Below are 24,236 nucleotides of genomic sequence, written 5' to 3' on the forward strand. Positions count from 1 at the left end.
GGATGGATAGGTACTCCTGGGTCTGTGAGGATATTTCATCACCAGTTCAAGTTTCACCTGCCGTTATTTACAGGTCACGAACTACAACTCAATTAATTCCTCCTTTGTCAAGACTTAGCATCCTTCTGCCCAGTTTCAACTTGGCCCTTCCTCACGCCCAGCCAATCTCACTCAAATTTCGAGATTGTCAACTGAAGAAAGCGTCGGGGTAAGTTTGCTTTGTCTTACACGGTGTCAGTCGCCCTGTCACTCTCCCTTGTCGAGTCGGGTGGTCTTTAACGATTGTTCTCAATATCCAAGGAAGATCAAAAGCAGGTACCTCATGTTCTATCACATTGATTGCTACTATTGTCACACATCAGGTACATCCACAAGCGAGTTCCCAGAATTTAAGACATGTACAATCATGCCTAACCAGGTCCAGGGGCATCTAAAACATCTTGCTTCGCGGAGCCAATGGCCTTCGCCAGAACTAAATGAATTAAGCAAATCTCTGCAATACACAGTAAGGTTTGTCCCAAAAAGGGCTACGCATGTCGATAACCTTACCACGACGGATATGGCTCACAGTGAGCCGACACAGACCTCCCATTTGCACAGTCGTATAGCATCCAAGCGGATGATTCGGTATATAGGAAGTACCCAGCATGACACCTGTCTTGACAGTTAAACCGTCCGGGGCGACAATCCACATTCTTATCGGCACATACATATTTGCAAGAAGCCCGATGGTACTATGCATAAATCTTTCGAAGATTCCAAGCCTGATAACTTCCGTGAGTTAGATCGATGGCAATAATGAGTGAGCGATGATTACCAAGTCACGACAGTTTAGCTTGCAATACTGCTTGAAGCTAATTGTAGGAACGAGGTGTCAAAAGAAGAGCACGAAAATCATAGTTGGCCGGATGGTGTAGTTGGTTATCACGTATCGTTAACACCGATAAGGTCCTGGGATCGAGCCCCAGTCTGGTCATCTTTTTAGCTTTTTCTTGTTTCAAGACCTCAATATCTCTCTTGACATGGGTATGACCATGTCCTTACTACTTTTACTTCGCTGAGCAAAGGATTATCATCTTGGCTCGGTACAGTTCATGGTTTTTGTATGGGGAGAGATTCCCGCTGGACTCATTGTCTCGGTCAACTTAGGGCTAGGTCCGCGAACGGCATCGCCAATCACCAAGCTGGAGTCTGCGAGTAGTTCTTACGAGAAATCAACTCGTGAAACATGGACCGGGTCAATTCGGCTCGTTCAAAAATCAATGTCTCTCGGAGGACTCCTAGAATCCCAGTTGGTGGGAGACATTAAAGCTGAAGGTCAATGAGTGGCACATTGTCGCTGTCTGAGTAACTTGGACCAGTCGGAATATGCCTGGGTCTGGATGTCAGATCAGAAGCACAGTTCACTGTCCTTTTATTGGGATATAGGCATTGGCTGTAGAAGCTGTTTTCTTGACTCGATATCTCAGGCTTAGATCATCCACTCTCATCGACTAGGTGCGTTACCCGATACCAGATTGCGACAGGGCACAACGACCAAGGTGATTGAACGTTACCAAGCTCAAATAAATGAGGGTATGACATGCTGTCCATGGTGCTGAATGCTCTGGTTGCGTCGGCGTTGTTGGCGAACCATTTCCATTAACTGCCAGAATGTGGGGTATCCCGCAGCCTATTGAAGGGCGCAAGAGGCTCCAGAAACCCAGCAAAATCAGTGCCCAGGAACCATTTGGCCAAGGGGCAGAGAGTTTTGGCGAATCCCTTGAGTTTCACGATGAGTCGTCGTCGATAAATCATGCAAAAGATATCGGTGGCAAAAAAGATGACCAGACTGGGGCTCGATCCCAGGACCTTATCGGTGTTAACGATACGTGATAACCAACTACACCATCCGGCCTACTGATGAAAAAAGCCCAATTCTTTGGTTACAGTACTCTACAATATTACAGCGATTTTAAAGCTCCTCACTCACGCCTCTTCTAACCGAGGGAACGACATTGTGAATATAGCATAGCATCACAGGCTTCTGTATAATGCTCACTTAAACCCAGCGTCAGCTGAGTGTCTTCTATCTTCCAGCCCTCTCCACCATAGCCCATCCCTACCCCCAAGCATGGACAAGACAAGCCATTCCAGTCATTCAAACATCCTCCTCGCCCAGAACCGTCGTGACCGCAACACCATCCTAAATCCAGTCAGCATGACATTCAATGCTCCCCTAGAACCCAAGGCTAGGGAAAGAAAAAACACATACCCTGCCAAACTGCGTCTCAAACTCCCGCACAGCGGTCTGATACACCAGCCCAGGCCTAGGTCTCAACCCCGTCGCCTCCCACCCCTTCTCCCCCTTCCGCGACACCAACAACCCCCTCTTCTCCGCACACCCAGCCCTAACCCACTCCAAATACTGCGGTGCCCCCGGCATCACCACATTATCCGCAACCACCACCGACTTCTCCGGCACCAGCAAACCCAACTCCTCCATCAACCACAAATCCGGCAGGTACAGCTCCTGCCAATGATCCAGAAACACCATCTCCACCGCTTGCACCTCCCCATCCGCCACCAACTCTCGGAGGCTGGATGCCGCCGACCCCACGATCACGCGCACCACATCCTTCAGACCCGCCAGATCGATCAGCTGGTTCGCGACCGCCGCCATCTCCGGGTTCTGCTCCAGACTGAGGTATCGGGTGCCACCGGCGGCGCGGAGCGTCGCCCCGAACAGGATCGCGGAGTATCCCACGTACCCGCCGAGTTCGATCATGACCCGGGGCTTGTGGGCGACGATCAGGTCCCGGATGTAGGCGCCCTTGGGGGCGCCGATGTTCATGAGCGGGTTGTGCGTGTGGCTGTAGGCGTCGATCGCGGCCAGGACGGCGGTCGGGTTGTTGCGCAGGGTGGGGAGGTCCGGGTGCGCGTAGATGTAGTGGAGGAGGTCGACTTCGCGGCCATCCTTGCTCCCCGGGGCGGAGGTTGAGGTTAGTGTTTGTGGTTGGGATTGTTGGCGGGGTGGACTTACGAGCGCGTAGGGTAGAGGCTTTGGGGCGTGGGGCTTGGACATTGTGTGCTGCGGTGTGGGGTTGCGTTGGAGTATGCGACGGATGTTAAGGTGTAGGTAAGGGAAAAGATGCTTAGAGATGATTGTGTCGGCTTGAGACTGAGGGTGCAGGTTTCCCGTTGAGCTGTACGAGTCTTTTATGTCATGGTGCTTGCGGTTCTTTGTACCCAGGCAGCCGTCGGCGATTCGGCCATGTCATGGAGTTTACCCCTTCTTTGTGCTGTCTCCGGACGGACACTCGGGCTTAACACGGATGACGTAGCTTTGATGATGATAACCCGACTATCTTGTGTGGTTGTGTTGCTTTTCTGGGATTAAGGTTAGATGCGCCACGGAGATAAAACACGGTGGATGGCTCGGAGCCGAGGATTCGGCGCCCGGATCGCGGGGTGGAAGCCGATCGACCTGCCAAGCCACAAGGCTGAGCTCAATCCATGGCTTCTGAGGTGCCCACATACGTTTTCATCAAGCTTATTGACTCGGACTGCTCTACTCTAATGCTCTCGTTCGCTGACGCTTTTCTCTCTAAGCTGCCTTGTGCTGACTTGTGCTCTCATGATGAGATCGACATATGGAGCACCAACATTTGGAGGATTTGACCTACAACATGCTCCTGAGGCCCGGAACCTTTACCATCAAGACTGTACTGCACCCCAACAAGACAGCTCGCCAAAACTTCTGCTCTTGTTGGGGCCTCCGCAGTTCGAAATGGCAGTAAGTGACCATTCGACATGCCAAATCAGCTTCCACTTAGGGCTCGAAGAAGGCATTGACAACAGTCTCTCCCACAAACCAGACAGGAGGTACTCCTAGATCGTTGATAATACTGAACCCGGTGCTCCGGTCGCAAATGGCTGGTGGCAATTCACGAAGGCAAGACCGAGGCCGAGTGGGCGACCACATTTGCCAACAGGATTCGGGCCAGATGGAATAAAAAAAGCCTGGCGGATGCGACTAGTAGTGCTCGAGACCCGAAGCGAGTCAAGCTTCTGAACACTTGGGAGGTATTAAGATCCGTACCTCGCCCAATGGAATCCCGATCCGCTGCTCATATAGGCGGGTAGTTCGGTCTTCAGGATTTGGCGTAGCTATATGTGCAGCCAGCACTTCAAAGTCAAGGCATCCGAGGTGCCTTGGTGCGGAGGACGATCGAGCAATTCGATCGGCTGGAGCGTCAGGCTTGTAGGAGAGGTCCGCAGACTGGTACGGTTCCAAAGCCGTTGGAAAGTCTGAAGGAGAAAATAAATTCCTCTGTGTTGCTCATCCGATTAGCTGAAGAAAAGTAAGGCAGGATGCCTCGAGGTCCAGAGTGCCCAAATGTTAGTCCACCACGGTTGCTCCTTGGTCATTAAGTTCCGGGTTAGTATCTCGGTTACAGGTAAGTAAAGTTTGATTCTACATTGATTCGTGGCAAGCCCGCAGGACTAAGAATGTTAGCTTGTTCGTCTGATAGATCACGCCATTTCGGGATGGGATTGTATGCCTCTTCGATCATTCTCGTCGCATGCATGACCGACAAGGGAGATCGAGAATCGTGGCTGTAATGCTGTCCTCAGCAGGACTGGTGCCGCTGACTCAAGGAAAAAAAGAAAGTCAGTAAAAGCAGAAATGTCACAGTTGTTCAAGATAAGGAGGCCAGCACTGTGATCCATAATCGAAGAGTGCGTGGCAGATTCTAGTAAGAAAGACCAAAGACCCTAGACCAATCGGAGAAGGGGTCGGACGCCCGATGGTGGAGGGGAAGTGACGCCTGGTTGCTGAGGCGGTCATTTGCCATCGCTCAGGCACCCACATTTCCTCTTCCATCTTCCCGTCCCGACAGCCAATTTTCCCCCCTCCCACCAACTACACTCCAGGAGATCGATAAGCTCAATGGCCCCACAAAGCTTGACTGACGGCAGTACTCAATTGAATTGGCGACTGCCACCTTGGACGAAATCCCACCTTCACCATCCACACACTCTTTTAGTCAATGCTGCCGAGCCGCTCGGATAGCAGAGCGCCACCAACTGCAACATGCATTTCCCTCAGCAACACCGCGAGGACTTGGATGGCTCATGTGAATTCTTTCAAGAGACAGACTCATGCGGTTCTTCTACAGTAGTCTTGTCTTTGATGGTCACAAAGACGAATGCTTTACATTGGCGGATTGATTGCGGGGACGCCTCTCTTATCGCGAGAACTGACCCACCCTGCTACTTGTTGTCATCCAGCTAACGCCCAATCACCGTGCAGTCGCCCCTCTTATTCCGCCTGCAATACATATTCCATGCTCAGCCGACCACATATGCCCCCATTGCGCATGCAGGTGCCATATTGCGTCTTGCGGGCAGGATATGCTCATTGGACGCTTGCGTGGTGACGGGGCAAAGTTGGTGAACCGAAAACAATCGTCCTATCGCAGCGGAGCTTTCACCATATCATCCCAAGAAACCCCGGGGAGGACTAACGCTTTCATGCTAATGCAGACGCGTTATCAGGCACTACGATTGTGTGCTGCATGGCCACCAAATCAGCTGGAACGAAGCCAGGCGACCATTAAAGAGATGAAATTCCACATTTCCCAGCCAAACCTCTTGTTGAGAGCAAGTCGCTCCAAGTTTCAAGACACCTTAAAGTCTACTGTATGTCAAGATGACTGGCCACCACGAAAGAGGCCCTCTCAAAGGGCTTCAAGTAGACCAGGAGAAACTTGGAGCGACCGAGACTAGGATCGATGAAAATGACCTCGACGGCCTTCTGGTTCAGTTGAAGGACATGGTGGCTGAAAATGAGCTCGATGTGAACTTTCCGGCCCACATCCTCAACCAGGCACGGGAGATTCTCGATGCCGAGGCCCACCACGTTGATCTCTCTCAGCTCCAGACTCTCGTGGCGGAGATCGCCAAGCACCGCGACTTGATTGCGAACGACTCGCCGTACGCAGAAGTCCGCGCCGTGGTGGACCCGACGGACGACCCTGAAGTCTCGGCCAACACCTTCCGGGCCTGGTTCCTCGGGCTGCTGTCGACCATCATCTTCACCGCGGTCAATCAGTTCTTCACCCTGCGTTATCCCACCATCAACATCTACTCGTTAGTGGCCCAGCTACTCTCGTACCCGTGCGGCGTGTTTCTAGCGCAGGTCTTACCCACGCGAAAGTGGAATCTATTCGGCTGGCACTTTACCCTCAATCCCGGCCCCTTCAATCAGAAAGAGCACATGCTGATTACTGTCATGTCCAATGTATCGTTTGGAGGCGCGAACGGTACAGCTTATATCACCTATATCTTTCAGGTCCTCAAGGCCAAGTCCTTCTACAACATGACGTCTCTCTACGATCAGGCCGGATTCCAGATCCTGTCGGCTCTGTCAACCCAGCTGATAGGCTACGGATGTGCCGGTCTGACGCGGAGATTCCTGGTGTATCCGCCATCGATGATCTTCCCCAAGTGCCTGTCCACCATCGCATTGAACAAGGCCTTGCATGGCGACGAGGGACGTGACAAGGAGGTGAACGGGTGGAAGATCAGCCGCTACCGCTTCTTCATGTACTGCTTCGTCGCCATGTTCGTCTACTATTGGTTCCCCGCGTACATCTTCCAGGCCCTATCCTACTTCAACTGGATCAACTGGATCTCGCCCGAAAACGTCAAACTGGCCATCATCACCGGCACCATCAACGGCATGGCGCTCAACCCATTCCCCACCTTCGACTGGAACATCGTCTACGGCCTCTACGACCCGATCATCTATCCCTTCTACTCGCTGCTGAACAACGTCGTCGGAATGGCCATTGCATCCTTCTTCATAATCGTGCCGATCTACTTCACCAATGTCTGGAAGACAGCCTACTTCCCCATCAACAGCAACGACGTCTTCGACAACACAGGCAATACTTACGACGTGAGTAAGGTGCTGAACAGCAAGGCCGAGTTCGACGTCGAGGCCTACAGCAAGTACAGCCCCCCGTATCTCTCCGCCGGATACAGCATTATGTTCATGGCCTCGTTTGCAGCGTACCTCGCCGCCATCGTGCACATCGCGCTCTACAACCGACAGGAGATCACCAAGGGGGTGCGAGCGCTGTGGAGGTGGACTAGCGCACGCGACGAGCACGAGGACGTGCACAACCGGCTGATGCAGCGGTACAGGGAGGTACCCGAATGGTGGTACCTGACCATCCTGGCTGTCTCCTTCGTCTTTGGCTGCATCGCCGTGGCCCACTACGACACAGGCATGCCGATCTGGGGCCTGGTGTTCGCCATCGCACTGTGCCTGTTCGTGCAGATCCCCTACGGGATGATCTACGCCATCACCAACACGGAGGTGACCAACAACGTGATCGCCGAGTTCGTGGCGGGCTACGCCATCCCCGGAAAGCCCGTGGCCAACCTGATGTTCAAGGCGTTCGGGTACATCGCGTGTGCGCAGTCGATCCAGTTCGCGGCCGACCTGAAGCTGGGCCACTACATGAAGATCGCGCCGCGTGTGCTCTTCTCCGCGCAGGTGGTGGCCACCGTCGTCGGGGCGTTTGTGTCCGTGGGCGTGAACGCGTGGGCGCTGGCCAACATCTCCGACGTGTGCTCGCTCGACCAGCCCAGCAAATTTACCTGCGCCGGTATGTGCCCCCCTTTCCTACGACTCCTCCAACACCCCTAAACCCGCCCACTAATACCTTGTAATTTCAGGCGCCCGCGACTTCTACACCTCCTCCGTGATCTGGGGCGCCATCGGCCCGCGCCGCCTGTTCGGGGTGGGCCAGATCTACAACCCCCTGCTGTACGGATTCCTGATCGGCGCCCTCCTCCCGATCCCCTTCTACCTGCTGACGCGGTTCATCCCGCGCAGCAGCGCGGCCGCGACCGCCGTGCGCTACATCTACACCCCGCTCGTCCTCTCGGGGATCTCCAACCTGGCGCCCTACAACATGAGCTACGGCTGGCCGGCGTTGGTGGTGGGGTTCGCGGTGAATTACTACGCCAAGCGGCGGTGGGTCGGGTGGTGGGAGAAGTACGCGTACGTGTTCACGTCGGCGATGTCGTGCGGGGTGGCGATCGCGGCGATTGTGATCTTCTTTGCCGTGGAGTATCACGAGGTCGACATCAACTGGTGGGGGAATGAGGTCTCGTATGTGGGGTGTGATGATGCGGGGTGTCCGCTGTTGGGGATGCCGGCGTCCGGGAGGATTTAGTGGGCTGAGGATTGTTCCTTCGGGTCGATCTTGCTATGGTATGGGTTGGAGTCAAGGTGCTCAATGATATGATTCGTATGTATTGGTCTATGTGGTATAATCTAGTCTATATCTATATCTATCTATGAAGTCCAAACCAGGCCAGTAACAAGAAGAGAACGCTGACACAGGAGCCCAAAGAGGCAAACCAAACCAAACCAAAACACAGCATATATACACAGTCGGAGAAAACAATCACAATCCACAGACCCTACCCCATCAGCAGCAGCAGGCGCCTCAAACAACACCCCTCTTGCCCAACCCCCCACCCAAATCCCCCCAACCACCCCCAGTAACCATTCATTCCGCCTTCTTCGAAGCCTTAGTCCTCAACTTCATCAACCCAAACACCAACGCATATCCCGCAATCGCAAAGATGACACAAATGCCCGCATCCCGCCACCCGTAATAATAATGGTTAATATTCAGGGTAGTCAAGAAATCACTGCCGTCGGTGTACTCGCACACGCGGCAGTCGGCCGTGGCATCGGGGTTGACCAGATTGACGCGCCAGCCTTTATTCTCCACGTAGCTGCGGAGGTACTCGCCACAGGTGCCGTTGACGGGATCGAACACGGCGAACTCGTCCGCGTTGCACGTCACCTTAGCGCCCCAGATGCCGAACACCAGCATGCCGCTGGTGACGTAGTTGAAGGGGTTGAGGTAGTACATCCAGTAGCGCCAGAAGACGCTCAGCTGGGAATAGGGGACGAAGACGCCGCACATCAAGACTAGAAACGAGATGATGAGGGGGTTGACGAGCGCCGCGAAGGTGGGGTTCGGGGCGTAGGCGGCCACGAACTGGCCGATGCCCGTGTAGATAAACTCGTAGACGAGCATGATGAAGAAGGTGGAGCCGGCGCGGGAGGAGTCCGTGGGGAGTCGCGTCTGGTAGTACCAGCATACGAAATACAGCACGGCGCAGACGCAGAGGTACGGGAATTCGGAGACGATCAGCCCCGTGACGAAGGCGACCCAGCTGTACATCTTGGACTTCTTCTCGCGGGCGTCGTAGATGTCGCGGCGCTGGATGAAGAGGGGCTGCAGTTGGTTGATGACGCCGGGGGCGACGAAGACGAAGTTGAAGATGGTGAAGAGTTTGAGGTTCAGGGCCGAGACGCTGGGGCCGATGTGCCAGAAGCTGAAGCCGTTGAGCAGCGCGGAGATGATGTGCAGGCTGAATTTGTTGTTGACGTAGTTCGTGTTGCGGAAGAGGGCCACGTTCATGCGGTGGGTCACGATCTTGACCTGGTCCCAGAGTGGCATCGAGAACTCGTAGCCGTCGTCGTGCGTGCCGGGGGGCTTGGCCGCCGCGTCGGCGATGAGCCCGTCCAGCTCCTGCATCATGTGCGTGTGCTCGGGCGAGTCGAGCCAGACCTGGTGCCAGTCCTTGTCGCGGACGGCCTCGATGCCTCCGGTCACCACGTCGATCATGAACTCCGCCGGGTTGGCGTCCACGGGGCACGGGGCGCCGTACTGGCCGAAGTAGTGCTTGATCGTGGCCCCGTTGTCGCCGATGTCGCCGAAGTACACGGTCTTGCCGCCGCGCGCGAGGAGAAGAAGGGTGTCGAACTGCGCGAAGAGCTGCGCGGAGGGCTGATGGATCGTGACGAGCACCGCCTGCCCGACGTCGGCGAGCTTGCGGAGGAAGCGCACCGTGTTGTACGCGGACTGGCCGTCCAGGCCCGAGGTCGGCTCGTCGAGGAAGATCAGAATGCTGGGCTTGCTGACCAGCTCCACGCCGATGGTCACGCGCTTGCGCTGCTCCACGCTCAGCCCGTTGCCCACCGTCCCGATCAGCGTGTCCGCCAGGTCGTGCAGCTCCAGCAGATCGATGATCGTCTCCACGTACTTGAGCTTCTCGGCCCGCGGGGTGTCGCGCGACTGGCGCAGGAGGGCGGAGAACTCGAGGGCCTCGCGCACCGTGGCGTAGGGCTCGTGCACGTCCAACTGCTCGCAGTAGCCCGCCATGCGCTGGAACGAGACGGGCAGCTCGCGCCCGTCCACCATGATCGACCCTTTAATGGTGCCTTCAGTCTTGCGCTGCGCGAGCACGTCCAACAGCGTCGTCTTGCCGGCGCCCGACGAGCCCATCAGCGCCCCCAGCATGCCGGGCTTCACCCACCCGTGGATGTTGTCCAGGAGCACGCGCTCGCCCGTGGGCGTGTTCACCGTGTAGGTCAGATTGCGCCAGGTGAAGATCGAGGTATTGCGGCTCAGGTTGTCGTCATCCACCGAGGCTAGGGCGTCGCCGGAACCCTTCTCGTGGGCCGGGCCCTTCTCGTGCTGGCCTTCCTCGTCCCGGTGCGCCGCCCGCCGCTGCGCCTTGAGCTTCTCGCGGGGGATGAGCAGCGAGGCGCCGGACCCGGCGCCGGCGTTCCAGTAGCAGGTGCAGACGATGGTCAGCACGGCGAAGAACCCCCACCAGGCCCAGAGAATGCCGTAGTTGCGCCACAGCTGCGAGTGCTTGTAGTGCAGCGAGGCCAGGTACTGGTCGCCCGTCACGTAGTCGGCGCCGCGGACGGCGCCGCCCACGCCGGTGCAGGCCTTGTTGGCCGGGTCGACGTCCTCGTAACCGGGGCCGGAGGGGACCAGGTTGTTGCCCACGCAGGGGATGATCTGGTCGTGGAACTCGTTGGACAGCGCGGCCTGGAAGGCGTAGGCGAAGGGGTTGGTGTAGTACAGCTCCAGGAACCAGTTCTTGATGTGCGGCTTGGGGATCATGTAGCCCGCGTACATGACGATGCCCTTGACGGCCGTGCCGGAGATCTTGGAGGCCGCCTCGAAGGTGCTGAACCCGGCCCCGATGCAGCGGAACAGCGCCGTCACGCAGAGCGTCGTCGTGAACAGGATCGCCCAGAAGGTGAAGAAGGCCGCCGCCGTGTGCTTCAGCCCCACCATCCAGTAGAGCACCACGGCGAAGAGGCTGCATTGCACCAGCAGCACGGGCAGGTCGGCGGTGATCTGCGCCAGGCAGAAGGCGGCCGGGTGGTACATGGCGAACGACTTGTGCTTCACGAGCACGGGGCGGCCCTTGAACGACTCGGTGACCTCGGACATGGCCACGATGCAGTTGTAAAGCAGGGCGAAGAAGACCGCGCCGCCTTTCGTGAACAGACCGGCGGTCGTCTGCGGGGAGTTGTAGAAGCAGGAGCCGGCGATCAACGCCATGATGATGGACAGGATCTGTTTGATCAGGAAGGTGGATTTCTCCCCCCAGAGGATCTGATATTGACGGATCGTGCAGGCGAGGAGCTGTTCGCTGAACCCAGTGGTCAGCGCACTATTCTTGGGGATGCGCTTGGACTTCTCCCATGCAACGGACTCCTTGAAGTCCTGCGTGCGTTGACGGGCGATGTCCGAGGAGGGATAGTCATATTCCCTGATCATGTGCTGGTACAAGGGTGACTGGCGATACTCGGCGAGGATGGCGTCTGCGTTGCGAGGGAAGCGGTTCTCGAAGCCCGGCTTGATCTTCCTCTCGGTTGGGACAGTCACACCGGTCAGATAGTCACCTGACAGCTGTTAGCCCTCACTCTCCTCAGTCACAACAATATGATATCTATCACTTACCAATATTTGCCCCGTCCGCGTACACGAACCCAAGCTCTTCCATGAACGGCTTCGCCGACGCAGCAGGGCCATAGTAGATCTGCTTGCCCTCGTCCAGCACCAGGACCTTATCGAAGAGGTTGTAAATTCCGTTTCCGGCCTGATACAGCGTCACGATCGTCGACAGCCCGAGGATGTTGGTCATCGAGCGCAGGGCCTTGGCCCACTCCAGGGCGGTACTGGCATCGAGACCGCGCGTGCTGTTATCCCAGGTGAAGACCGAGCCATTGGTGGCCATGCACTCGATGATCGATACACGCTTCCGCTCGCCCCCAGACACGCCGCGTACAAACTCATTGCCCACCTTGGTATCCTCGGTGTGGGCGATCTTCATCGACTCCATCAGGAACTGCTTGGTGTCGGCGACGTAGTTTTCGGCGGGCAGGTTGGCGGGGACCTTGAGCTTGGTGGCGAAGTCCATGGTCTGCCCGACGGTCAGACGCGGGTAGAAGAGCTCCTCCTCGGTGTTCATGACGATCTGGCCGCGGTACTGCGCGGCCTCCTGGGGGCCCATATCGCCGAAGAAGACATCCCCCGAAACGGAGCGGTACCCCTCGCGGCGGTTGGACAGCATTTTCAGTAGGGTGGTGCACCCGGACCCCGGCCGGCCCAGGACCAGCAGCATCTCGCCGGGCTTGACGCAGCCGTGGCTGTCCTGCAGTATCGACTTGAGCGGCGGCTTGCGCATGAAGTCCCGGACGAGTTGCGGCACGTTGTACTGCGTGATCAGGTTCTCCTTGACGGCCGCCTCGGCCGCCACCACCTCCACCGTCAGGTTCTGCCACGTCACCCCCAGCTCGCGGCGTTTGTAGCCCGCCGCCTCGGAGCGGCGCTGGTTCTCCCGGACGCGGTCGGCCATGCTCCATTCCGTCTCGATGCGCGGTTGTTGCGGGGTGCTGTGAGGGTCGTTGTGGGGGTTGGGGCTGGCGAGCGTCTCGGCGCTGCGGGCTTCGCGGATTCCGGACTCGGGCACGGCCAGGGTTTCGGCGCTGGGGGCCTCGCGGACGTTGATCTCGGGGATCCCAAGGTGTGTCTTCTTCTCGGAGAGTTGGGCCTCATCGTCGGAGTGGTCGCCGTATTCCGTTGGGGCTGTCGAAGCCGACGGCTCCTCATGGAAAGATTCCATGTTCTTGGGGAGTGTGTCGAACGTGTTAAGTGAGTGGAGATTTCTGTAACCATGCAAAGTTCGAAAACGAAAGAACTAGAATTAAGACTAATAACAAAGTATCAAACAAGACGTTGTGGTATTGTGCTGCAACCTAGCGAACCAGGTGGGATCGGACTAGGTATATGTACGAGTGCACGGATACGCGGAATGGGAGGCTGACGGGCGTCCGTACCGACTCTGCCGGTGGAACAGTTCCGCAGTATGAGCGATTTGCCTCTGGTACCTGAAAGTTTGATTATGATCTAGAGGGAAACGCTCGGACAGCGGCAGCGAGCCGAACTGCCGCTCGACTGAAAGGGAAAGGGGCTGCGAGGGGAGCAGCTTATGCTAAACACATCGTGTATCCACCGAAAGGGTTGCATATTGATTAGCAGCTACCTTATTGGTGAAAGCTCTTCTTCCCCTGGTGCCTGGGTTTGGTGTTCTTGTTCTAGATGCTAGCCATTGCCGCCTGTCCCGAGTGCTGCACTGCCGTGCGTGCATGCCGTCAGTTACTGTATGCTCACTAAGTCATTCACAGGGCGGGCGCCAGTGACAAGGTACTGTACTAATCTATATTGAGTTGTCGATAACCCAACGCATCTACATTGCTGTCGATAGCAAAGCAATTTCACCCTCATGGTAGCCAACCAAAAAAATAAACCCTGTCATCCCGATCAAAAGTGCATCATGAACTCAGCCAAGCCAACAATTACCGGAACAGGCAAGATCCTACGCGAGCCCCTCCAAAACGGCAAGCCGAGACGCTGGGCAGATAAGGGGGCGAATCCCGATAAGGGATGATGTCGCGATTGGGACGATCCCGATCTACCCGGGTGGAGTCCCAAGCTGTCGGGTTTAGCAACATGTGCCACACTAGTGTACCACTTTCCCTGGATAATTCTGGTATGCTATCTCTACGACACGTTGAACCCACGTCAAGGTTGAACCCCGTGCCGCGGTTCCGCGGCTGGGTAGATTGGGTTCATCTGGTCGATCTGCGGTGCGATGCCAGATTTGACTCCCGCGGCTGATCTGAGGTTTTGCTTATATATTTCCTGCACGCCGGCTGCCGAGGGCATAGAGGCTTGCGCCAACTGAGCTAATCCGACGCCAGTCGGTCTATTTTCTGAAGGTGTATCGCAGCTTATGCGGCTCTGAGATTCTTGAGCTTGATAGGCAAGCTCTTATCTTTGCTTCTCAAACTACCCCGATTGCTCTGTTGCCGAGGCCGGATTTCCGGCCTGGTCTGGACACACCTCGGGTCGGCATGTAGTCCGGCAGCTGGTCCCTCGGCGGTGCTTCCGGCTAGACTGCGACCACAAAGGAGCTGGGGAGTGATCATAAATATTCAGACGTGGACAGTTGACAACTACTATGCTTCGATGTTATGGCCGAATCTCTTCAGATCGAGTTGGGTTCCAGACATTACCCCACTGGCGATCCAACACCCTGCTCAACACATGGGTCAATTTGATCAGATTGGATGTAGGACCGTTCATCACCTTGCGTACAGCTACTGTGCTCGATATATTGCATGATAGGATGCGTGCCTTTGTTGATCACCTCACGTACTGCGTGGAGTGAGTGTGGATTGAGTGTAGAGCCCGTGTAAGCAGCGTGCAGATCTCACCCAGAAAATAAAGAAAAGAATCAAAAAACGCATGATCAACTTGCGACCCTATCAGTTGTCGACATTGACAATCTCCGATAGTTCTAACTCTCAACCCAAGCCTTCAAACTCGATTGAAAGTAGAATCCAAGGTTACCTACCACTCACACGATACTCTAGCCAAAGCTGGCAAGCGGGCCTCGGCCCATCCGCCGAATCCCGCTCCGTCCAACTCGGGGTTCGGAAGATACTAAGCTTCCGAACCCCGCCGAAAAGACCACCTGCATCCTGACAACCACACCGGAAGAAGAACCACCCCTGAAGTCCCCCAGAATATCTTTTCAATCCGATCAATCCCCGCGGACCGGAACCCCCAATCCAAATGGAACCCCGCCGACGAACGGCCCCCTACGGCCGCGCGTGCCTCAACTGCGCCCGCGCAAAATGCAAGTGCCTGCTGCGGGCGACCGGTGGCGGGTGTGAGAGGTAACACTATACCCTACCTACCCTATCCCGTCGTAATATCTTTGACCAATCAATATATTCTGACCTTTGGGGAATAGGTGCATCCGACTCAAAAAAGAATGCATCCCCGCGCCAACGGTCCGGCAAAGACGACCGCGCGCCTCGCGCACCGCGCGGCTGGAGCAGAAGCTCGACGGGTTGGTGTCGTTGCTGCAGACGGGGTATGGCCTTGGGGAGAGTGATGGTAATGGTGGTGGTAGCCAGAAACTGTTGACGGTGGATAATAGTGATCGGAGCGATGCGCCAGCTAACACCATCCCACCGCCAAACCCGTACGCGCTCCCCGCCGGCGTGGAGTTCGCCCCAGCGGAGGCAGAAGCGAACTGGGAAGTGCTCCGCACGCGGTATCTGCCTCTGCTTCCGTTGGTGCATTTCCACCCCACCCTTACAGCTCGGACGCTCCGCCAGAAGCGCCCGTTCTTCTGGACGTGCGCCATGGCCGTGACGTGTCGTGACGGGCCGCGTCAGGAGGTGTTGGGGCGCGCGGTGCGGGAGATGGCGGCGCGGGAGGTGGTGGTCGAAGGGCGGCGGACGGTGGATCTGCTGCTGGGGTTGCTTTGCTTGATCGCATGGTATGGTGACCCTTCCCATTTCTGCCATGCACATGGGGTGCTGACGAGCGATGACTGACCGTAGGGGCCATTTTCGGTTCGCGATGGGCCCGCTGCTGACGGTGTTCTCGCATCTCTGCACGGCGTTGACGCTGGACCTTGAGCTGCAGCGGCGCGAAGGCAGCGGGGTTAGTAGGGTTGGCTACCGGCAGCATCTCGCCGTGCCGCGCCAGTTCCAGGGCAAGATCCGCGTGCCGGACGCCCGCACCCATGAGCATCGGCGGATGGTGGTGGCGTGTTTTCTTTTGACTTCGAGGTGGGTTGCATTCCGGAGAGTCTGTTTGTGCTGGTGTTGATGCTGATGCTGAGTCGTAGCGCGGCGACCTTTCACGGGCGGGTGGAGAGTCTGTCCTGGTCGCCGTATTTGGAGGAATGTTTGACGGTGCTGGAAGACACAAACGAGGCGCCCGGGGACGCGCTGCTGGTGGGGCTGGTCAAGCTGCAGCTGATCGCTGCGAAAGTCGCCAGGGTGTGGGCGCAGAGTGGGGATGGCAAGACGGATGAGGGCACGCGCATGATCGGGCCGTTTGTTGCTTCGCTCAACATGGAGTTGGCGGCGGTGCGGCACCAGGCCCCGGCGCATCTCAAGACAAACCGTATGTCGTGCTTCAGTTACCCCTTGCTGCAACAGAACAGAGACATACCCTAATCTGCGGTGCAGGAATTTTCCAAACAATGGCATCCCACGCAGAGATAACAATCAACGAACTCACCCTCCTCCGCACTTCCACCGTCCCCATCGCAACCGACACAGACCTGCAAACCCTCAACCACCTATTCCAATGCGTGGAAGCCATCAAATCCTGGATCTGCACGATCCTCCAATTCGACGCAGCAGAGTACGTCGGCTTCCCTTTCCCAGTCTGGAAGCAATTCCGGACCGTCGTGCTCGTCACCCTCCGCCTGGGGGCGCTGGAAGACCCCGCCTGGGATACGGGGCTGGTTCGACGGTCCGTCGATCTGCCCGGCGTTCTGGACGAGATCGCACGGAAGTTGGAGCGGGGCCGGTCGCAGACGGGGGAGTCTGTGTTCGCCACGTTCATCAAGATGGTCCACATGCTAAAGGCGTGGACTTTGTCGGTCTATGCTGAAAGTCCGAGCGAACCGGCCGGCTCTGGTTCCCCGTCGGGGATTCTGTCGGAGGGAGAACCGTCTGCGGTGGAGGATCAGCCGTGGGGAGAGTTCGTATGCGATGACGAGTTCTGGAATGTGGAGTTCCTGGGGTGGCCTTACCTCTCTTGAATTGTCTCAATCGGGTCCGATGGTTACTTGGCTTTCTCAGTAGTAGTCAAGATAACACCCTCCGCACCGAAGGAGATCTAACCCTAAACATAGGAATTCAACTTCAAGGACGACAATTCTATTCTACTTAACGCACGAAACAACAAAACCCCCTCACCCCTCACCCCTCCCCTAAAGCCCCCGCAACTTGCCAAAAGTCTCCTCCCAGACCCCCGCCCTCCTCCCATCAAACAAGAACCCCCTCAACACCCTCTCCACCTCCCCCCAAGCCTGCAGATCCCCCCGCACCTCTCTTACGATGCGCTCCCACAACCCGCGCTGCACCCTCACCGGCGTCAACCCCCGATTCCTGGGCGTAGTAATCACCATCCACAGCCAGACCAAACAATCCTTCAACGCACCGTCCGTCCACAAGGGGGGAACAGCCAGCAACATCTCCGCGCGTTTCCTGGGCTGCCGGAAGATGACGGCGGCCGGGTGGAGGCCCATGTGGCTGACGTCGTCGGCGAGACACAGCAAGGCGACGAAGATGCATTTCTCGACCCGGTTCAACGGGCGCGAGGCGCTGTGGCGCCACACGGGGATGTTGCTGGGGTCGTCGACGAGCAGGTAGCGGTCGTGCCAGTCGTGGAAACTGGCCAGGATCTCGAGCGAGGCCGGGGTGATGCGGCCCTGCTTCAATAACGTGGCGAAGCCCTTGGGGATATCGAGGGTCTGGGTCAGGCTGTAGGTGTCCCAGTCCCCGGTCGGAGGATATGCTCGGGTGGGGGGAGGAGGGGAAGGTGACGCCGACTCTGACTCGTCGGAAGAAAGGGATGTCTGCATGTGCAGCACCAACAGACTCCGGGCGACGTTCGCCGCCGTCCGCAGGTCCTGGCTGATGGCCGGCACGGAACTGCCGACCTGGCTTTCGCCGCCGCGGGCGCGGATCACCGCCTCGAAGCCGGCGGTGTGCGCGCGGCTGTAGGCGACGTTGGCGAGGTGGTCGTCCACCGTGATGAGCAGGGTGAGGGCGGAGATGAGGAGGTCGGTCACGTGGCCCGTGGCCAGGGTGTGCTGGATCTCGGTGAGGAGGCGCGCGCGGTGGTACAGGGCCGCGGCGTGGAGCTCGGCGGAGGCCGCGGAGAGGTCCTCGCATTGCGACTCGAGGTTGCACAGCGCGAACACGGCGAGGCCGTGCAGCATGATGTCGTGGTGGGCGGACCAGTGCAGGAAGACGGAGCCGTAGGTTTGGCGCTGCGCCGGGGCGTGGCTGAGGACTTGGGAGTCGTGCGGGAGGAGGATGTCGAAGTCTGCTTCCCCTCCACCCCCGCGCCTCCTTGGTTCAGAACAGGTAGGGGAGTGTGGGTTGTGGGTAGGGAGGTTTGGGTAAGACAGGAAGTATAAGGAAGGGAAAGGATAGGGCTACGCACAGTAAGAAAGCGCGCGGGCGGTGCAGGGCCCCTTGGAGGCCGGGGTCGCCAGCGGGTAGAATCGCCCCGTGCCGATCGGGCTCGGGCTCGGCAGTGTTCGGCCGGGCTTGCGCTGCACGGTCCGGCGGCGTCGATCTTTGTCTAGATCATCTTTAGACTTCTGGTCTTCGGGCTCTACCACGAATGTGCTCAAGCCACGCTGGAACAGTGGGGACTGGTGCTGTTGACGGCGCTGGGCGGCGCGGGCGGCGACCAGGGCGTGGACGGGTCGACGCGATTTGCCGGGCTGCATCTCGGTGGGGTTGTAGGGGATGAACATGGTGGATGTGGTGGCCAGCGGTCTCATATGTAAGGATAATCAATGGTTTCTCAACATTTTTGATTAGAGTGATTATAAAGGTGGGGTAGACAGCCTGGTCGGAGCAGGAAGCGTTTAGCTGGATTGGGGTTAGCAGCGGCAGAAGCAGCAGACAAGTGGCTTGTTCGCCTGCAATGCGGAACGCGGAACGCGGATACGGTACGGAGTAACTTGCTCACAAGTAATGTTAAGCTTAGTTACCTTAGTTACCTTAGTTACCTTAGTTATTGTACCTTCGTACCGTCCGTGACTCCGTACTGACGCCACTGAGGCTGAGGCTCAGCCTTGCCATGTGGGAATTGCTTATCTCTCCTCACTTATCATTGGCCACCTCGCCTAGATAGATGGCGTTTCACCTTCATCCTGGAGATCCCTCGTCCATGCAACGCACTATATAGACCCTGCTTACTCCCCTCCTCTCTTCCTTCCAAATAATCCCTACCCTCCAAACAACCCCAATCCAACCACAATGTCATCGCCATCACAATCAACCTTCACCCCCCTCCTCCCATCCCAACCGCTCCCGTCAAATGGCCCGATCCGCTTCCCCTTCCACCCCCCGAGCCTCTCCGCCATGCTCCGCGACAACATGACCCTAAGCAGCTGGCTCCTAAGCGGCGCCCTCCTCCAGGGCGTAGCCTGGAGTCTCCTCGGCCCGAAATCCCTCATCCCGCCCACCGTCATCCTCCTGTACCGCGTGATCGACCACCTCCTCATGGCCGCGCACATCACCCGCAACCGCTACATGGACCACACCCTGCAGACCAAATTCTCAGCCCAGTACCCGACAACTCCATCCACATCCACCACCAGCAAAACCACCAGCACCAGCACCAGCACCAGCACCAGCACCAGCAACCCCCCAACCCTCTCAAAATACTTCCCGGCCACCCCAGCCGCCCAACCGCTGGTCGTCTTCCACCTGGGCGCCCGCGTCAACCACCCGCTGGGCATGTTCGCCCCAGGCTGGAAGGAGCTGGGCGCCTACAACCAACGGATGCTGACGTCGATGACCGCCGACGCCGAGAAGTACGGGCTGCTGGGGGTGTCGCACTGGACCAAGGACTCGGCTGCCGCGGGCAACGAGTCGATGTCGATGTTCTATCTGCGGGACTACGACGCGCTGCACCGGTTCGCGCACGACCCCGTGCACATGGCCGGGGTGCGGTGGTGGGCCGACGTCGTCAAGGCGCATCCGCACATCGCCATCTACCATGAGACCTACCTCGTCAATCGGGGGCAGTGGGAGAATATCTACATCAATTCGCAGCCGACGGGGTTGGCGGACGCGTGGTTTCCGGTTTCGGTGGAGGAGCAACAGGAGCAACAGGGCGAGGGGAAGGGGCAGAGGATGTGGGTGAGGGCGCCGGTGGATGCGCGCGGGGGCGCGCTGCGGTCGGCCTCGCGGCGGTTGCAGCGCGGGTGGTTGGAAGAGGTCGAGAAGGTGGAGGGGGAGTTGTATGATCGGAGTTTTGCGGCGTGAGGTCGGATGATTCGGAGGGTTTAGGAGTGTGTTGGTAGGGTGGGGTTGGGGATTAGGTGGGTTGGCTTGCTGATCGATACTGGTACTGTTTTATGGGTTACGCAGGAGTGGGAGATTGACACAGGCAGGGTATGGCTCTTGCAGTATGATATGCATTTCTAGTACACGACTTTGTTGTGTCTTAAATGGAAAAGAGCAATATTGTTTAATTGTCTCGTTGAAGTCGGAAGAGCAAATAAAAAACAAAGAAAAGAAAGAAAAAAGCATTGAAATGGTCCGACATTAGCGGAATTTGGCACTTTCTTTCAGGCTGGTTATGATAAGATGGCGCGATCAGAAAGCCAAGCCATTCCCTACCGTGTACTCTGTCTGGCAGACAGACAATGGGCTGGCAACTGGAAGTTATCATCCGGTATCTAGTGGCCGGCTTGGCGGCCTCGTCTTGCTCAACCACAATGCAACCGGTCTGCGACTCAGTTCTGTATAGTAAGCATACAGAACAACCAGACATGGCAATCTCGCACGCATGCCAGAAATCAAGGTCTGCAGGCTGCAGGACTGATGAGAAATCATCAAATCAACCCATACGGCGACACAATCAACAACCTCACCCGCACCAGATCACTAATCACAAAACCATCTTTGTAATCTGTCGCCAATAGCATTGTATAAGTAAAGTCTTCAGTTCCAGGCACCAGCCGTATCATCATCATAATCACAACCATCGTCATCATCATCCAGAAACAATCTACGGAAATCAACCATGACCGCCCCAATGCAAATGCAGCACCTCGCCGCCGCGGCCCTGCCCGCCTACACCTGTCCCCCGGGGACGAAGATGCACATCCTCAATCTGGGGACGATGAACGTTGACGAAGGATGGTACGTCCCCCTCATCCTTTGCCCCCCATACCTCGAATCCATTCTAAGCAAGCAAAGGCTCCTCACCGGCGCCAACGGCAGCTCCGCCAGCAACCCCAACCCGCCCAACAAACGCCGCGACCTAATGCTGATCGCCGGATTGATCGAGCACCCCGAGATGGGCCTGATCTTGTTTGAAACCGGGAGCGCGGAGGATGTTGATCGGGTAGGCTTTCGCTTTCCCTTGCCCAGGCCCTCCCTTTTCTACCTCAACATAAACCCAACCGGCAGACCACATCACTGATCATTCACCGGATGAAAAGCAATGGGACCCCCAAGCCACCGACCTCTTCCCGCGCACGCACTACGAACCGCAGCACCACCTCCCCGCCGCCATCCGCGCCACCGGCCACGAGATCCGCGACGTGAAGGCCGTGATCATGGGCCACCTGCACCTGGACCACGCCGGCGGGCTCGAGCACTTCCGCAACACGGGGGTGCCCATTTACGTCCACGAGGAGGAGTTCAAGCACGCCTGCTGGGCGGCCGCGACGGGGGCGGATGGCGGCGTGTATCTGTATTTCTTTCCCTCCCTGACCCCCACCCACCCACCCATCCGAAGAATGCTAACACTGCAACAGAGCAGATTACCTCTCGCTGGACACGCTCAACTGGCAGACCTTCTCGGAACCCCAGCTCGACCTCTGCACGGGCATCACCCTCTACCACTGTCCCGGACATACGCCGGGGCTGTGCATCATGCAGGTGAACCTGGCTCAAGACGGCACCTTCATCTGGACGACGGACCAGTTCCACGTGCGGGAGAACTTCGAGCGGAATCAGGCCCAGGGCTGGCTGCTGCGCGATCATCGGGCGTGGGTGGCCAGCGGGAAGTTCGTGGCGCGGTTGCAGCGGTTGTTTCGGGCAAGGTTGATCTTTGGGCATGATTATGAGACGGCCGATGAATTGATGAGGGGGAAGGGGGTTTATGAGTAGGGCTGGGGTTGGTGTCCAGGTGTTTTGGGGAGGGGGTTAGAGATTGTATATACTGGGTAAACATTGGGGGTTAGGGTTAGGGAACGCTTAGAAGTTTGATGCCGGCCGAAGCTGAAGCTGAAACAAATCCACCGCTTGAAAGAATCAAACCAAGGTCAAGGGCAAGAACCGCCCAACCGCTATCCATCCAGATCACAAAAAAAAAAAAAAAATCAACATTCTCCCATAATCCCCCGCGTCGCCGCATGAAACGCCCTCACACACGACCAGCTCCCCATCCCCTTAACCGGGCCGACCGCGTCCAACGGATCCCACCCCACCGCGTCCGCGTCCACCTCCACGTCCACATCCTCATCAAGCGGAGGCTTCCGCAGCCGTTTCGTCCGCAACAACACCTCCAGCTTCCTGCGACGAACCCCCCGCAGTTCAAGGAGGAGATCATCTGCCGTCAAATCGTCCTCTGCATCCCCACCCCGCGGAACCAGAACCACCGCCCCAAACCCCGCCTCCGCCTCACACCTCCGCCTCAAATCCAACAACAACGCCTCCTCCGCCAACGACGCCAACCAGTTCGAATCAAACGGGCCCTCGCGGTGCGGCCAGCTCCGCATCAGCCCGGTCGCGCGCCACCGCACACGGTAATCATCCCCCAGAATGGCCGCCAGATACAGCGGCGGGAGGACCCCCGTCTCCAGCGTGAAACTCGGCCGATGGTCCGGGAACGTGGTCATCAGGGCCTCGACCAGCTCGCACGTGTGTTGCAGGTCGGCCCGGTAGTGCGCCAGCGCGGCGCGGTTGCTGCCCAGCAGGCACGAGTGCATGCAGACGCGCAGGCTGACGAGGTGCAGGTTGATGATGTCGGCGCCGCGCTGCTCCTTGGCCGAGAGGTCCGGGTAGGCGTGCCGGTACAAGGGGCGGAACCGCTGCGCGAAGAGGGTTGCTTCGCTCCACACGGCGTGTTGCTCGGTTTGGAGCGCGGCGTAGTTGGCCGAGATCTGCGGGGCGGTGAGCCCCATGCTTGGGGCGCTGAAGCGGTAGGAGGTGCGGAGGAGGGTGTCGAAGGCCGCGCGGGCTTCCGGGAGGGATTGGAAGGGTTGCGTTGGGGAGTTGGGGTTGGTGGTGGTGGTGGTGGTGGTGGTGGTGGGATCATGGTTGGAGGGTTGGGTGAGTGGGTGGAGGGGCTGCAGCATCGGGAAGATGCGGTCGTAGTGCGAGGCCAGGATGTCCAGGTGCGCGAACGCGGTGACAATGCACTGCTCGACTAAGCCCCGCGATGAGGCGCAATTCCCAAACTCGCCGTGCTGCTGCAGCTCCTGGAGGATCAGGAGGCCGCTCCGTAGATGCGCGAACCCGCTGTCGTACTGCCCGCGCAGCAGGTCCGCCAGCACGAACAGCAGGCAGCACACCAGGATGACCTCGCGGAAGCGCGGGTCCTGCGAGGCGCTGCGTCGGTTGAGCAGGGTGATGGCCCGCGCCAGCTGGTCCTGCGCAAACTGGTGCCAGGGGTTCTCTGCCACTAACTCGCTCGGCGTGGCCAGCGGCATCCCGTTGGCCTCCGAGTTCTCGTGGATGGCGCTCAGCGCGACGATCGCGTGGTAGACGGGCGGCTCGGAGCGGCTCAGCTGCAGCACCAGCTTCTGCCACAGCGTAGAGTCGAAGAACTCCAGCAGGGTGGGCACCGTGTGGTGCTGGAAGTAGGCCACGCACCGCCGCTCGTCCGAGGTCATCGTCCAGTCCAGCCGGTTCAGCGCCTGGCTGGGCCCGCCGGCCAGCCCCAGCAGTTTTGGTGGAGCAGTCAGGGTCTTTTTCTTGCCCGTCGATTTGAGTTTAGGGGGCAGTCGGTGGACGTCGTAGCCATCGCATTGCCGACCGGTCGATGAACAGTTACGGCATGCTACGGGAGTCTCGTCGCATTTGATGCGGCGGGCCCTGGGTGGAATGATTAGTAGCCCGCTGCCAAACGATATTACAGGTTGAATGACTGCTACTCACCGACAGGTCCGACAGCCGGTTCTGGACCGCGTCCGACTAGGCTCGGGCTTTGTGGTTGCTTGTTGGCTCGACGGATGCATTGCCAGATGACGACGACTCGCGATCAGGACAG

General features: G+C 57.8%; 9 protein-coding genes and 2 non-coding genes across 11 annotated transcripts; 5 read left to right on the forward strand and 6 right to left on the reverse strand.

Annotated features, from left to right (window-relative positions):
• Nucleotides 1–902: 902 nt before the first annotated feature.
• Nucleotides 903–976, forward strand: BO95DRAFT_t38. Its single transcript has one exon. It is a non-coding gene; the product is annotated as a tRNA-Val (tRNA).
• An 847-nt stretch (nt 977–1,823) lies between these two features.
• Nucleotides 1,824–1,897, reverse strand: BO95DRAFT_t40. Its single transcript has one exon. It is a non-coding gene; the product is annotated as a tRNA-Val (tRNA).
• Nucleotides 1,898–2,368: 471 nt separating this feature from the next.
• On the reverse strand, nt 2,369–3,519 carry BO95DRAFT_380476 (O-methyltransferase; the record flags this gene model as incomplete). The annotated part of the gene is made up of 2 exons (XM_025583340.1): nt 3,023–3,519; nt 2,369–2,956 (listed from the first exon to the last, which is right to left on the reverse strand). Coding segments are annotated over exons 1-2 (630 nt in total), but the record flags the coding sequence as incomplete, so codon positions are not given.
• Nucleotides 3,520–5,559: 2,040 nt separating this feature from the next.
• On the forward strand, nt 5,560–8,295 carry BO95DRAFT_219894 (OPT oligopeptide transporter family). Its single transcript, XM_025581181.1, has 2 exons — nt 5,560–7,661; nt 7,732–8,295. Exons 1-2 carry the CDS (start codon nt 5,696–5,698, stop codon nt 8,232–8,234), a joined length of 2,469 nt encoding a protein of 822 aa, XP_025446499.1. The 5' UTR covers nt 5,560–5,695; the 3' UTR covers nt 8,235–8,295.
• A 278-nt stretch (nt 8,296–8,573) lies between these two features.
• Nucleotides 8,574–13,011, reverse strand: BO95DRAFT_470572 (pleiotropic drug resistance protein, ABC superfamily; the record flags this gene model as incomplete). Its single annotated transcript, XM_025589527.1, has 3 exons — nt 8,574–11,788; nt 11,847–12,781; nt 12,851–13,011. The coding sequence occupies 3 exons, from the start codon at nt 13,009–13,011 to the stop codon at nt 8,574–8,576; spliced, it is 4,311 nt and encodes a 1,436-aa protein (XP_025446500.1).
• A 2,015-nt stretch (nt 13,012–15,026) lies between these two features.
• On the forward strand, nt 15,027–17,189 carry BO95DRAFT_510993 (Zn(II)2Cys6 transcription factor domain-containing protein; the record flags this gene model as incomplete). Its single annotated transcript, XM_025591401.1, has 5 exons — nt 15,027–15,130; nt 15,208–15,741; nt 15,806–16,036; nt 16,096–16,376; nt 16,442–17,189. 5 exons carry the CDS (start codon nt 15,027–15,029, stop codon nt 17,020–17,022), a joined length of 1,731 nt encoding a protein of 576 aa, XP_025446501.1. The 3' UTR covers nt 17,023–17,189.
• A 4-nt stretch (nt 17,190–17,193) lies between these two features.
• BO95DRAFT_353225 (uncharacterized protein) lies at nt 17,194–18,207 on the reverse strand (the record flags this gene model as incomplete). The annotated part of the gene is made up of 1 exon (XM_025582173.1): nt 17,194–18,207. One exon carries the CDS (start codon nt 18,205–18,207, stop codon nt 17,194–17,196), a length of 1,014 nt encoding a protein of 337 aa, XP_025446502.1.
• Nucleotides 18,208–18,316: 109 nt separating this feature from the next.
• On the reverse strand, nt 18,317–18,904 carry BO95DRAFT_219919 (uncharacterized protein). Its single transcript, XM_025581182.1, has one exon. The coding sequence runs from the start codon at nt 18,778–18,780 to the stop codon at nt 18,427–18,429; it is 354 nt and encodes a 117-aa protein (XP_025446503.1). The 5' UTR covers nt 18,781–18,904; the 3' UTR covers nt 18,317–18,426.
• Nucleotides 18,905–19,185: 281 nt separating this feature from the next.
• On the forward strand, nt 19,186–20,539 carry fmaE (monooxygenase fmaE). The gene has a single exon (XM_025585591.1). The coding sequence runs from the start codon at nt 19,382–19,384 to the stop codon at nt 20,273–20,275; it is 894 nt and encodes a 297-aa protein (XP_025446504.1). The 5' UTR covers nt 19,186–19,381; the 3' UTR covers nt 20,276–20,539.
• Nucleotides 20,540–21,056: 517 nt separating this feature from the next.
• BO95DRAFT_352998 (N-acyl homoserine lactonase family protein) lies at nt 21,057–22,132 on the forward strand (the record flags this gene model as incomplete). Its single annotated transcript, XM_025582158.1, has 4 exons — nt 21,057–21,157; nt 21,215–21,362; nt 21,460–21,713; nt 21,778–22,132. The coding sequence occupies 4 exons, from the start codon at nt 21,057–21,059 to the stop codon at nt 22,130–22,132; spliced, it is 858 nt and encodes a 285-aa protein (XP_025446505.1).
• Nucleotides 22,133–22,659: 527 nt separating this feature from the next.
• On the reverse strand, nt 22,660–24,153 carry BO95DRAFT_341112 (Zn(II)2Cys6 transcription factor; the record flags this gene model as incomplete). Its single annotated transcript, XM_025581964.1, has 2 exons — nt 22,660–24,061; nt 24,125–24,153. Coding segments are annotated over 2 exons (1,431 nt in total), but the record flags the coding sequence as incomplete, so codon positions are not given.
• Between the last annotated feature and the right edge of the window lie 83 nt (nt 24,154–24,236).

This window comes from Aspergillus brunneoviolaceus (genome assembly GCF_003184695.1).
Source record: "Aspergillus brunneoviolaceus CBS 621.78 unplaced genomic scaffold BO95scaffold_6, whole genome shotgun sequence".
Lineage (NCBI taxonomy): Eukaryota > Fungi > Ascomycota > Eurotiomycetes > Eurotiales > Aspergillaceae > Aspergillus > Aspergillus brunneoviolaceus.